Source organism: Echiichthys vipera (assembly GCF_963691815.1).
Source record: "Echiichthys vipera genome assembly, chromosome: 13".
NCBI classification, from domain to species: Eukaryota; Metazoa; Chordata; class Actinopteri; order Perciformes; family Trachinidae; genus Echiichthys; species Echiichthys vipera.
Genome location: NC_139838.1, coordinates 24,862,577 through 24,875,639, shown reverse-complemented (window position 1 = coordinate 24,875,639; position 13,063 = coordinate 24,862,577). Strand labels below are relative to the sequence as shown.

At 40.0% G+C, this 13,063-nt stretch overlaps 1 protein-coding gene across 2 annotated transcripts; it reads right to left on the bottom strand.

The window, feature by feature from the left end:
* Positions 1 to 252: 252 nt before the first annotated feature.
* On the bottom strand, positions 253 to 12,433 carry LOC310956096 (sialin). 2 transcript variants are annotated; one of them, XM_083926224.1, is made up of 12 exons: positions 12,293 to 12,433; positions 8,616 to 8,680; positions 8,387 to 8,540; positions 8,042 to 8,259; positions 7,588 to 7,821; positions 7,034 to 7,208; positions 6,421 to 6,539; positions 5,552 to 5,713; positions 4,891 to 5,023; positions 2,922 to 3,069; positions 2,122 to 2,212; positions 253 to 752 (listed from the first exon to the last, which is right to left on the bottom strand). In XM_083926224.1, exons 3-12 carry the CDS (start codon positions 8,466 to 8,468, stop codon positions 585 to 587), a joined length of 1,530 nt encoding a protein of 509 aa, XP_083782350.1. In that variant the 5' UTR covers positions 8,469 to 8,540; positions 8,616 to 8,680; positions 12,293 to 12,433; the 3' UTR covers positions 253 to 584. The 2 variants fall into 2 exon arrangements, with proteins under 2 accessions (XP_083782350.1, XP_083782351.1); XM_083926225.1 differs by lacking the exon at positions 12,293 to 12,433 and having other exon boundaries at positions 8,387 to 9,051.
* Between the last annotated feature and the right edge of the window lie 630 nt (positions 12,434 to 13,063).

The window sequence follows — 13,063 nt, the reverse complement described above, 5'->3', positions numbered from 1 at the left end:
TGGATTACTTTTTGCTGGTAAAGCATGCTGAGTAAGAGGCCCCACACACACACACACACACACACACACACACAAAGAGTCGCCCAGTGTGTGTGTGTGTGTGTGTGTGTGTGTGTGTGTGTGTGTGTGTGTGTGTGTGTGTGTGTGTGTGTGTGTGTGTCTCTCTCTCTCTTTGAGGCCTGGCGACGTTCATTTAACAACAAAACTGTAAAAACTTGTAATTTTATACTGATGTGTTTTGTTTGTGTCATCCAGATAAAAATATTGATAAAAAAAACTATAAAAATGTGCAAAAAATAGGATTTTGATGTTAAAACATGTCTATGATCCTAAATCTCTTTTGCTCCCCTGAGTTTAAACGTGTAAATAATGGATCAAACTTTCCCGGTGCACTGATCTGAAAGCTCTGCTCGGCTCTGCTGCTGATATTATACCCTCGCCTCTCGCACTGCTGCGTGTATTTCCATCGTCTTTGCATCATTTTACTGAGGTAGAACTCGAAAACGTGTCCCAGCGTCTTTAAAAGCTCAACGTCGTCTGCCCCTCGGTGTTTGTCCGATGTTTTTCGTCTGAATGTTTCTGTTTTACGTGGCGATGGACGCACTCCTCTCTTTCTCAGCTGCGTCGCTCTCCTCCTCGGCGTCGGCCCAAGGCTGATTCTTCCCGCTGCCGAATATCGCGTAGATGAGAGCGCCGCTGACGTTGATCCCAGCTGCCAACCAGAACACCTTCCTCCAGCCCGCCATGGTGTGCTGTAAGAGCCCAGCATCGAACATGTGACTTAAGCAAAAGCATGTTTGTGTAATCACTAAAATAAAATACTTAAAGTAGAATAAAGACGTCTCCTGAGACTGTTATGATATTATATTTGATTATTACTCATGCGTTAATGTAAAAGCGGATTTAACTGTTGCTGAGGTGAAGTTTAACTATTTTGTATCAGACTGAAGCTCATGATTATTCTTATTATGGGTTTAAATGTGGATTATTTTCTCAATTATTCGATTGTTTGCTTTGTAAAAATTCAGAAATTAGTGATAAATGTCCTCACGATGACCAGAGTGAAACCTCTCCAGTGCTTTTTTTTGAATAAATCTGGGACTTTATTGTGTTTTCCTCTTAATTTGTGTGATGAAATGTCCTCCTTCTCATATTAGACTCAATTTTAATACTTTCTGGTGTCCTGTGAAGGTGTTTCACAGGCTCAGCGTCTCCACAAGACTGATATTCTTTTACTGTATAAAAACATTTATGTAAAATATTAAAGTTCAGTGCTTCAGACAAAGAATGACACTAAAATATCCAGATCAGTAAAATCCATTATGTTCTGTGCGTCAGTGAAACTCTACCTCTTCTAAAGGCGCACTCACACTGTCCGTCCGTACCGTTCCCAAGCACGCTTCGCGGCTAAAGTCTAGTTTGTTTGACCAGTGTGAGTGCAACCGTACTGTACGCTTGCCGGCCACGGCCCGTCTGAGAGAGGTGGGCTTTTGTAAAGCATGTTTGCACATGTACGTGTACGAGGCCTACGGCGGTTCTGACGTCATTTTATGTGCGCCTGTTCGGACACAGAAAGAAGGACGGACCATGCGCGGACATTTAACAACAACAACAATGGCGGTGAAAGGTTCACGTTGGTGTGATGCGGAGGTGGAGTGTTTACTGCAGATTTGGTCGATGAAAATATTAAACAACAGTCGACAAGACGCACAAAAACTCTGAGGTCTATGGAAAGATTTGTAAACAAAGCGACGCATCGTGATGACGTCATCAATGCGTGTGACGTGTTACGGCGTGATGACGTATAGGCAGCAAGAATCATTCGCCGAGGCCCAGGTAGTGTGAGTACAAACGGGCCTGGGCTGTGGGGGGAGAGGGAGGGGGGGACAAGTACCCTAAAGCACGGGGCACGGGACGGAGTCACAGTGTGAGTGCGCCCTAAATGTCTTGAAGAAAATCGAAATGTTTCCTTATTCACTTGATATTATTTAACTGTCTCACCACATATACGTTGTGTGTATGTGACGTTTAGAGGAGACAGAGTTTCACTTACGTACAAAACATGACTGATTGTCCTTGAAGATAACTAAAGTGACCAATGGTTCATTTTTAGAGACTTACGTCTTCAGTGAAGTATCCTGTGACGATGGGAGCCAGGACTCCAGGAATGGTCGCGAATGTGTTGGTGATTCCCAGGAGGAACCCGGCATACCTGCAGGAGAAGAGACGACAACATGACAAAAACTGTCTCTTTGATTTATTGGATGTTTGTAAGTGCGGAAATAGACCTTAGGATGATTTTACTCCTGAATTACACTTTAACTGCTCTGGGGCGGCAGTAGCTCTGGAACTAAAGGGTTCAGGTCCCACATATGGAAGTGGACCAGTAGCTGGAGAGGTGTCAGTTTCCCTCAAGGGCACTGCCGAGGTGCCGTTGAGCAAGGCAACAATTGAGTGTGTTTGAATGTGTGAAAAAATTGCATTTCCCCTCAGGATTAGTTAAGTTTGTCTGCAGATTGAGTGACATGGAGCTGAAACTAAATGTGGCGTTCCACTTTGCGTTTTTCAACAAACAAGTCGAGTTCAAACAAAAACGCACCAACAGGTTTAAGTAGGCGATCGGAGTGAGTGGCACTCAACATTTGCCTGGACCACATGTATAAACTTTCCAGGATATTTGGTCATTTAATCCTTTTCCAGGTTTTTCCATGATTTGAAAACCCTGAATTACTGAATATCAAGTAAATTTCCAAAAATAAATAAAAACATTCTGTGGCTTCAGGTTGTAAACGTCACGACTCGCTGGTTTTATCTGTTTCATAACTTTGTAAACTGAATATTTCTGCACATTTGAAACACGTTTTTCTGAGAAAAGATCCGACTTAAAGGCTGAACATGTGCGTGTGGATGGTGACACCCACCGAGGAGCGATGTCTATTTGGTTGATGAAGACTCCGGAGGCGGTGAGTCCTCCTATGGTTGTGGAGAGAGTGAGGAAGGTGACGGTGAGGATGTGGTTGCAGCCGGCGTAACTCACAGCCACGAGGAACGCTGCCGCCGGCAACAGACCTGCAGAGATGACGTGGACGTTAAAAGGGAGTAAACACCAGAACACGCTGAGAAACATCACTGTGTTACTGGTTCTCTCTGTGTCTTTTAAGATTTAGTTTAACAATGAACATAAAACACTGATAAATATACTGAAATGATGATAAAGTCATTTTCTACAGTCTGTATTTTGACACATATTTTGAATATTGCACTCGTCCATATTGGGATTTAGAGACTTAGACTTCTCTTTATTGATGTTTGGGAAAACTCCCGCAAGGAAATGTGATTTCCAGCAGCTTAAAAAACATTTATATAAGAGTTATATAAACTTATATTAGGTATAAAAAATACAGTATAAGATCAACAAGAAACTCTTAGCTAAATAAATATAGAAGTAAAACAATAGACAATGAACAATAGACTCTTAGTTAAATAGAGAAGGTAAACAATAGACTCTTAGTTAAATATAGAAGGTAAACAATAGACTCTTAGTTAAATATAGAAGGTAAACAATAGACTCTTAGTTAAATATAGAAGGTAAACAATAGACTCTTAGTTAAATATAGAAGGTAAACAATAGACTCTTAGTTAAATACAGAAGGTAAACAATAGACTCTTAGTTAAATATAGAAGGTAAACAATAGACTCTTAGTTAAATATAGAAGGTAAACAATAGACTCTTAGTTAAATACAGAAGGTAAACAATAGACTCTTAGTTAAATATAGAAGGTAAACAATAGACTCTTAGTTAAATACAGAAGGTAAACAATAGACTCTTAGTTAAATCTATATATAAAGCAGAAATAGGAATACAAGTAAAATAAAATTCACAGAAAATTAAATCAGATAAGTGCAGAGAAACGTATAAGATCAGATAAAATGACTGTATTTGGCAGAATTTAGCAGTAAGATTAAATTATTGCACTTAAATGGTGGTCTTGATAAATTTGAGGTTTTTTGTGCAGTGCTGATCACAAACATTCAAAATAACCAAATCTGGAGACACTGTTTTCACTGGACAGGAAGGAGATGTAGAACTGGCGTCTGAATAGTAACTCAAGCTGCAGGATTGATTTAAACTTTTGTTATTTGATTTTAAAGCTCTGGCACCGCTGCACTTAACTTAACTTTTACATTGTCAGACTCCAGCCAGAGCGCTGAGGTCAGCAGGTCAAATGCTGCAGGAAGTCTCCAGGACCAGACTGAAACCAGAGGGGACCGAGCCTCTGCGGCGGCGTCCCCTCGGCTCTGGAACAGCCCGCCCTGGCACATTAGATCAGCCCAGACCCTTTTTTAAAGGTTTTTAAGTCCTTATTGAAGACCCACTTGTTCTCTAGGGCTTTGAATTCGATCAAGACACCCGTCTACTGTATTTTATGTATATCTTTTATTCTAGTTTTTATTGCTGAACTGTACAATACTTTGGTCGTCTGTGTGGTTGTTTATAATGCACTCTATAAAGATTTGATTTTAATTTAAAGCCGTCAGACAAATGTAGTGTAGTAAAAAAGTACAATATGTCCCTCTGAGAAGCATAAAGACTCAAAGTAAAAGTACTTGTAGTTGTATTCCACCACTGTACAGGGGGTTCGTAGATGAACATGTTCACGGTTCAACAAAAGCGTAGGTGCGCAGTCACACTTGGTGCCAGAGCCAAAACGATACCATTTAAAGTAGAAGACAGACTTCCTACTACAAAGTCAAAGGTAAACCACTTCTGAGAGTCTTTAAACCTCCTCATCACGCAGCTCAGGGGGACACGAAGGGAGCGTCTAAGCATGTCTAAGCATGTCTAAGCATGTGAACGTGACGTAAACAAAGAGGGAAAGTTTCTTTTACCTGCTAGGGTAAAGAGCTTGCGTATGACGGTGACGCTGAACACCTTCCTCTCGAGCAGACTGTCCGCCACGAAGCCAGACAGCGTCGCAAACAACCAGGCGCCGAGGTACGGCAGAGCGGAGAGGAAACCATTCTGCACAGAGACACAAGAGACTTTCATAAGAGTCGCTGTTGTCCTATTTTGCTGCTGCTCTTTGTCAGTTTTGAAGAGACGTAAAACACACTACAGCGTCCTGTCACACAGAGGAAGTACAGCGTGTAAGTGATGAGGAATAGGAAAGAAATGGTTTTGTATTTCTAACTGAGAGATGAGAGGATGCTACTCTCATGTCTCTACGGTAAATATAAAACAGCAGCTGGTTAGCTTAGCATAAAGGCTGGACACGGGGGGAAACAGCTAGCTTAAAATAATATATTTAAAGCAAATACGAGTCCAATTGCTTCTGTTTTAACCTGGGCTGAGTGAAAACAACTGTTATTATTTAAAACAGAAGAACGACTTTGTGATGAAGCAGATTTAAAGTTTACTTCTGGAACATGTTGTGTTTTAAACACAACTGTCAGTAACACACACACGGACAAACGTACTTAAAGATTAACCGCTGTTTAACATAGTTTTCGTTTGACATGATCCAGAGGAGCAAATGCATCGAATCCTCACCGATTTGAGGTCAAAGTGCAGGATGATGTTCATGTAGGTGGGCAGGGAGGTGAGCAGCGTGTAGTAGCTCCAGTTCGCACACATCTGGGTGATTATGATGGCCCACAGAGGGACCGACAGCATCATGTGCAGCACGGGCACGGACCAGCCGTGACCTGTGCCCTGCAGGTTCAACACAAAATCTTTAGAAAATACCACAAAGCCTGTGAATGTTCTCATGAGTCCATTTGTCATCGTTATCTCTGCTTTCAAGTTTTTGACGCACACAATGTGAGTTACCTGCTTACTTATTGTTTTGTTTGCCCAAAAAGTTATTTAAATCGGTCAAATCTCATCTCATCTCGTCTCATCTTCAACCTCTTATCCGGGGTCGGGTCGTGGGGGCAGCAGAGCTTTAGCAGGGGACCCCAAACTTCCCTTTCCCGGGCCACATTAACCAGCTCTAACTGGGGGATCCTGAGGCGTTCCCAGGCCAGTGTGGAGATCTAATCTCTCCACCTGAACCACCTCAACTGGCTCCTTTCAACGCAAAGGAGCAGCGGCTCTACTCCGAGTTCCTCACGGATGCTGAACTTCTCCCCCTCTCTCTAAGGGAGACTCCAGGCACCCTCCTGAAAACCCAGCTTTCATGACCACAGGTGAGGGTAGGAACAGAGATTGACCGATAGATCGAGAGCTTTGCCTTCCGGCTCAGCTCTCTAATCGGTCAAACCTGTTCGTCCTAACACGTTGGCGCCCCCGTACTGATATTACCTTCACTCTCACTTGTCTTCACGACTGATTACTTTTTTTTTTACTAGCGAATGGAGAATAACGCCGTGGTCTGCATGTCACACTTCATAAAACGCTGGTTAATGTTTCATGTGCACCTGAGGTCCGATGGAGTTTATGATGTAATCTCTCTCCTCTTTGCTGATTCGACGGTGGGTGCGAGGGTCATCGGACACAAAAATAAACCAAACGATCGCCCAGAGACAACCAGCACCCCCTGAAAGAGAGAGAGAGAGAGTTTTATTATCTTGGTTGGTGAATAATTAAAGGAAAGCGGCGGGTATTCAAGGTTTACAGTGAACGAGTCGTAACAATATTTAACTGCTCCAAATGCATCGTGTAAAGAGGAGAACACTATTTTTAAAGCCCAATATTTGTCTTTACATGGACAGAATCTTCTATCTTCACAGATCATTTCATGTCTCAACTATGATTAATATCATCATATAACATGTTTTCTGGTAATTAAATAAATAGTCCTTAACAACAAAGCCGACTTTCATAAACTCCTGGGTGAATTAAATACTCGACAAATTAAATCAGAAGTATTTTCTCATTTCATTGAGTATTTTAGTGCAAAACGAACATTTCAAGTGAAAGTTACAGATTTTATTTCGAGTTGTACACTGACTTTGTTTACATGTAAATATTGTGTCATCTTTTCTGTGTCGTGACGTGAGCATGTGATCGTGTTTCGTGTCCCTCCCTCACCGCAGAGGTAGAAGACAGCCGGCCAGCCCAGAGTTTGGCAGATGAAGCCGGTGAGCGGCAGAGCCAGAAAAGCACCAAAGTTCGCCCCAGATCCCGACAGGGTCATCAGACGAGAGCGCTCCAGAGGAGGAGCCCATCGAGCCCACATGGACATCATGGCCGGGAACGTCACACCCTGGAGGAACACGGAGAGATGGAGAGTGAGACAGAGAGAGACAGAGAGAGAGAGTGAGACGGACAAAAAGAGAGAGACAGACACAAAGAGAGAGACAGAAAGATAAAAAGAGAGAGAGAGAGACAGACAGAGAGAGACAAAGAGTGGGACAGAAAAAGAGAGAGAGTGAGACAGAGTAAGACAGAAACATGTTTTCAGATGGTTTTAAATGTAAAAATTCTTCTTTGGTGACAAAGAAGACAGACATGAAACGATGAAGCAGGAACTACTTTAATAATAAATTAATTAGTATAAAGTATTTGTTAATGTCTTAAAAACCAAACAAAGAAAATAATCAGTAAATTGCAGCTGGAGGGAAAACTGCTGAACACACTCGTACCTCCCCGAAGCCCTCCAGCGCTCGCAGGGCAAACAGCCAGTGCGAGCCCATCTGTGCGGCCAGAGGAGTGAGCAGCGTGAGGACGGCGGTGCCCAGCACCCCCACGCCCAGGAAGACGCTCCCCCCGTAGTGACCGGACAGGTATCCACCCGGGATCTGTGTGCACAGGTAGCCGAAGAAGAAGGCTCCCAGCAGCCAGCCCTGGGTCTCCGAGTCCCACGGGTACTGGGGGATCTGGGACCAGAGGACGGAGAGAGAGGGGGGGGTTATGATCGTGATACTGCCTACCTGCAGTTACAGCGTACTGCCAGAGAGGCCGCTAGAAACGAGCACCTCAAATCTTACAGAGTAGAACTGTAAAGGCAGTTTTACAATATGGGACCTTTAAGTGACGATGGCACGTTGTTCTGTATTAAACTACACACACAAAATAAATGTATTAACTGTTTTTTACCCCCTCAGGTTGTTCGAAAGTGTCGCTAGTGTTTTCCGACCCCGCTGGCGGCGGACAGGCGTGGATCGTGGAGCTGTTCTGCGTTCTGTTCTCTTCTGTGGTATTCACCATGGCTACCATGGCAACGCTGAGGTTGACACGGAGACCGTAGACGACAGCGAACCCCAAGAACATCAGCAGGGCGAGGTTGAGGCGAGCCGAGCAGCACTGTGGAGGGACTGGTCACAGAGAATACGGAGGTTTTTATGAAGTCACTGGGGCACAAAAACATTTTAAAGTTTTTCCTTTTGTATAAATCAAATAAATACGATTGAAAAAACCCCAAATCTACAAAGATCAACACACCTGCGTCGTTCTCGATGAGGGGTTCAGCGTCCTCGCTCTCGCCCAAAGGGTCCGCGTTGATGGAGCCATTCGGTCGCGGCATGGCGCTCGGCTGACCCGGGAAAGGTTAAGGCTGTAAAATGATGTCACTGAACCATGGCGTCCACGAAACCTGCTGCACGGACGAAACGACAGTGATGCACGAGGAGAACGTGAGAAAAACCCTCGACACATCAAAAAAGACACTCACTGATGCTGAGAAACGCTGACGAGTGAAGACGCGTGAAGCTCTTTGTCTCTTTAAAGAAGTGGAACCTGTGGACGGGAAATAAAAGAGGTCACACGACACAAGAAATCTGAGCTTTTAAACACTTTTAAAAGGTTTTATGGAAACAAAGGTCAGTTTGAAACATGAAAGTAACCAAAACAACAGATAAGATCGGAAATACCAGAGTAGGAAAACTAATTTTAATGTGACCTGTTCAGTGACTTTACTGGTTATAAACGGTTTGTTTTATTATAATTGTTTAACAGAAATCAAATGAACTGTTGCTGTGGGGAGTTTGGATCATACCCACAGATTTAAGTGTTTTAATTAGAGCTGCAACTGTTGATTACTGTTAAAATCACCAATAAATCGTAGTAAAAAAGTAATTTCTCAAGCAAAAACGACAGAAAATGTTATTTTTAGCCTCTGAAATATGAAGATTTCTTGCTTTTCTCTGTTTTATTTTATATTAAACTGAATTTATTTTGGATTTTGGGCAAAATAAGACATAAAGACATCACATTGGACTTTGTGAAACTAGGAAACTCACTATTTTTTAGACATTTATAGACCAAATTAATCATTGATGAATTAAGAAAATAACCTGCAGAATAACTAATCATTAGCTGGCTCTATCATTAATATATTATAGTAAAAAAACCTTACTCTGCACTAACAATTATCTTCATTAATGATTAATCTGCCAAACAGAAAATGAATTGCTATTACCTATTGTGATGATCAAATGATAATTTAAGTCAAAACAGACGGATATTTGCCGGCTCTAGCTTCTTAGAAGTCAGGTTTTAACGCTTTTATTGACAATAAACTGAATTTATTTGGGTTTTGAAGTGTTGATTGGACAAAACAAGACATTTTAAGACATCACCTTCGACTCTGGGACAATTTTCTGAAACTTTTTACGAACAGAACTTAGAAAATAATCAACAGATGAAACGATAATTAAAATAATCCTTAGTTGCGGCTCAAAAAGAGTGGAAATAATGAATCTAGTGGCAGAGCTGACTTATGAAAAGGATTAATACCTCTGTATATAAAGTGCTACGAAATGGATTTGTCTGTAAAATAAATGTTTTTTTAAGGGAAGGATATAAACGCCGTGTCATTGTTTTGAGTTTCACTTCTCACACTTGAGCTTTAAAAGTGACGAGTCACGACGCGGCAGCTTCAAACCTTTTATTCAGGAGGAACTGAGAAAAATGTGTTTATTTGTAGCTCGCTGGTGCGTTTTGGACACCAACCAGTAAGTTTAGGGGTTAAGCTTTGGTTTCATGACATGACAGCAGATATAACGCGTCATCATCGGCACATAACAGGACGTGAATGACACACACAGATCTCCTGAAGCCGCCGGTCGGAGGTTAACGCATCAATAAACAGCTACAACGACGGGGAATGACCCTTTAAATATCACTACGGTTCATCTGCACAGTCAATCTCAACACGCTTCACATTTTAAGTCAACATGTATTGTCTGAGGAATGTGCCGACTTTCCAAAACGTTGATCCTCACTTATCACACGTACAGATTTAAAGCCTCTGTAAACTAGAGTGTGTGTCAGCACCTTAAACGGTAAAGCAAATACAGAGAAAGTGCTTTAATGTGGATTAATCTGCTCATTAAATGCTGACATCACTATTTTTCTGAAGTCCCAAAGTGACGCCTTCAAGTTGCGTGTTTTGTCTGATCAGAAGTATAAAAAAAACTCAATAAAAAACTATTTAAAATCACATAAAAGAGAGAAAATCTGCAAATCCTCAAATTAAAAATGATGAAAATAGCTTCTTTTATGATTTCAACAACTAACTTATTATAAAAACAGCTGCAGGTTCGTTTTCTGGCTATAGACTGAATTGATTAACGGACTAAAAGTTGTTTCCAGGTTTGTTTTACTTCCTTTTTTCAGCTTACATCTTTATAGATTCACCTAAAGTGTCGTAGTGTTTACAAAAGGAGGCAAACTGTAAGAACTGGCTGCGTGAGAAGACATGTGAGAGGCTCAGATATGTATAAAATGTAGGTGAATAATGTTCAGTGTCTTGTATTAAAGTGTGTCTGTTTATTTTCCAGTCAGAGACTTCGTGTCCTGTGAAATGTGTCCTCTGGAAACACATCCTGAATATTCTTTTACACTCTCGGACGTCTGTTAGTAAAGGAGATGACGATGTCTGAATTATCATTTATCACTTAAGAAAATACAATTATCAATATCTGCTTTTATTGATTTTAAGTTTTCACTCGCCACACTTTTAACTGAAACTATATCTGACCTTTTGAAATCCTCAACTTCTAAAGATCCCAAAGGCTGTTGATCTAAATTTTATTCACCAGACACACGTTCACATTTTCTTTTATATGTTTTTTAAATTATTGGAGTATTTTTGCTGGACTTTATCTGTATTATTGCATTTTCAGTGTGTTTTAAAGCACTTAAAAATAGTTGATATTCATTTGACGTGGTGTTTATTTTGCCACAACATTGTTAAATGTTTTTACTTATCTTTTTCCAGGCAGAATTTAAAGCTAGTGTGTGTGTGTGTCTGAATATTTTTGGGGGTGTGAGGTTTGGGTTTTCATGGTGTTTCTTTGTTCATGTTTTGTTTTTACTCTGCTTTTATTGTCTGTGAGGAACTTTGTGCTGCTGTTAAAGTATGAAAAGTGTCATATACATGAAGTTGATTGATTTTCTGACATTTAACTGCCTGATTATTTGATATCAATCAGAGTGACAGGTGTTTTTTAAAAGAACATTTCCAGATAAGATGACAGTGTAGTGTGTACACATGTAAGACAAAGCATATACTTTTATGCCTTTATCATGTGACCCACGTCTGAGCCGATCATGAGATCCTCATAAAAACAAACCAATTCACTTATTTTTCTCCTGAAACAATTAATGTTTTATATATTATTAAGGCGACCTTTTCTCCTTTCACATTTGAGGTTAAATTAAACGCCCAGTTACTGTGGCTTGTTTTATAGTTGCACTTTGTTTGTAATGAAAGTGAAGTCTCACTTTTAAATCCCACTGTCAGCCCTGACAACCATAAATAAATAATAAAACAACAATTACTAAATATCACCATGGATTAACTGATGAGTGATTGAATGATAATGAAAAGTGTAACACCAGAGCCCATATTAATGCTATTAAATAGGTCATTTTGTCATATAATTACATAAAACAGAGACACATTAGCACCATTCAGCCCCTTCTATGTCTACCTGGCAGATATTTAGTAATTTTACTTACATTATTAGAATTATAACTAATAAATTGTGTGTCTATCACAACCTTATCATACTAAAAGACACCACAGCATTGTCAAACACTGCTAAATAATGAGAAATGTAATGCAAAGTCAATTAAAAGGTAAAAAAACAAGTGAAAATAAAAGTGTAAATGTATTTTTCTATAAATGACATGAAATACTGACAAATACCAAGAAAAACAACCTGTCACTGTGGCATTACATTATAATAGTAACATTTTAAGTTGCTTTAACTCAAGGGTGTCTTTGCTAATGTGTCCTTAATGTGTCATGTTCAGTGAATATTAGCATAAACCACAAACAGGAACCTGCTTTATTACTGTTTAACAACGACTTAAATGGATATTTCATTAAACACATCTTACCTTTTGACGGGTTTTACACCAAATACACTTGGTTAAAGCAGCATGAAGGTAAAACAACGTGAAATATGAAAGGTATCATATTAAATGTGTCGTTATCTCAGCCGGCGAGACAACAAACGAGTCGTGGAGCTGTTTTTCTCAAGTACAGAAGACAAACGGTCATATGAGCGGAGCGGTGTGGAAGCGCAGATGTGTAAACACACTGGAGTGACTCCGCCTGGTGTTTACGTCCGGCCGAATGTTTTATATCTCTATTATAACGATGTGACGTTTCAGCACATGACCAACGGCTGCCCCGCCCTTCTCACTCGCACGAGCTGCAACGGTTAGCTTAAAAAAGTACTAAAAGTAAATTTTAAAAATAATTTAAAAACCTAATTAAACATCTTCTCAGTCGTACTTCTTCATTCAAATACTTTATTTAACAAATTAATTATTATTTTTTTTTTTTTTTTAGGGCGGTTGACAAACAGCTTTTTGGTGCATTCACGCCCCCAACTGGTCTGGAGTGTGGATCAAACAACCTTATAACTTACTGTTTATTAACAAAACAAAACCAATACAAAAAAAATACTAATCATAATATTAATAACATACAAATTAGATCATACGAAAAAAAATGTACAATACAATTTGATATACATTTTTTAAAATTATCTTTAAATTTTAATTATCTTAAAATAAAAAATAACCATTAAATCAAATTGCTTCATTTATCTTCTTTTTCCCCCATACCTGCCACAATGTTTTATTTATTTAACAAATTAAATA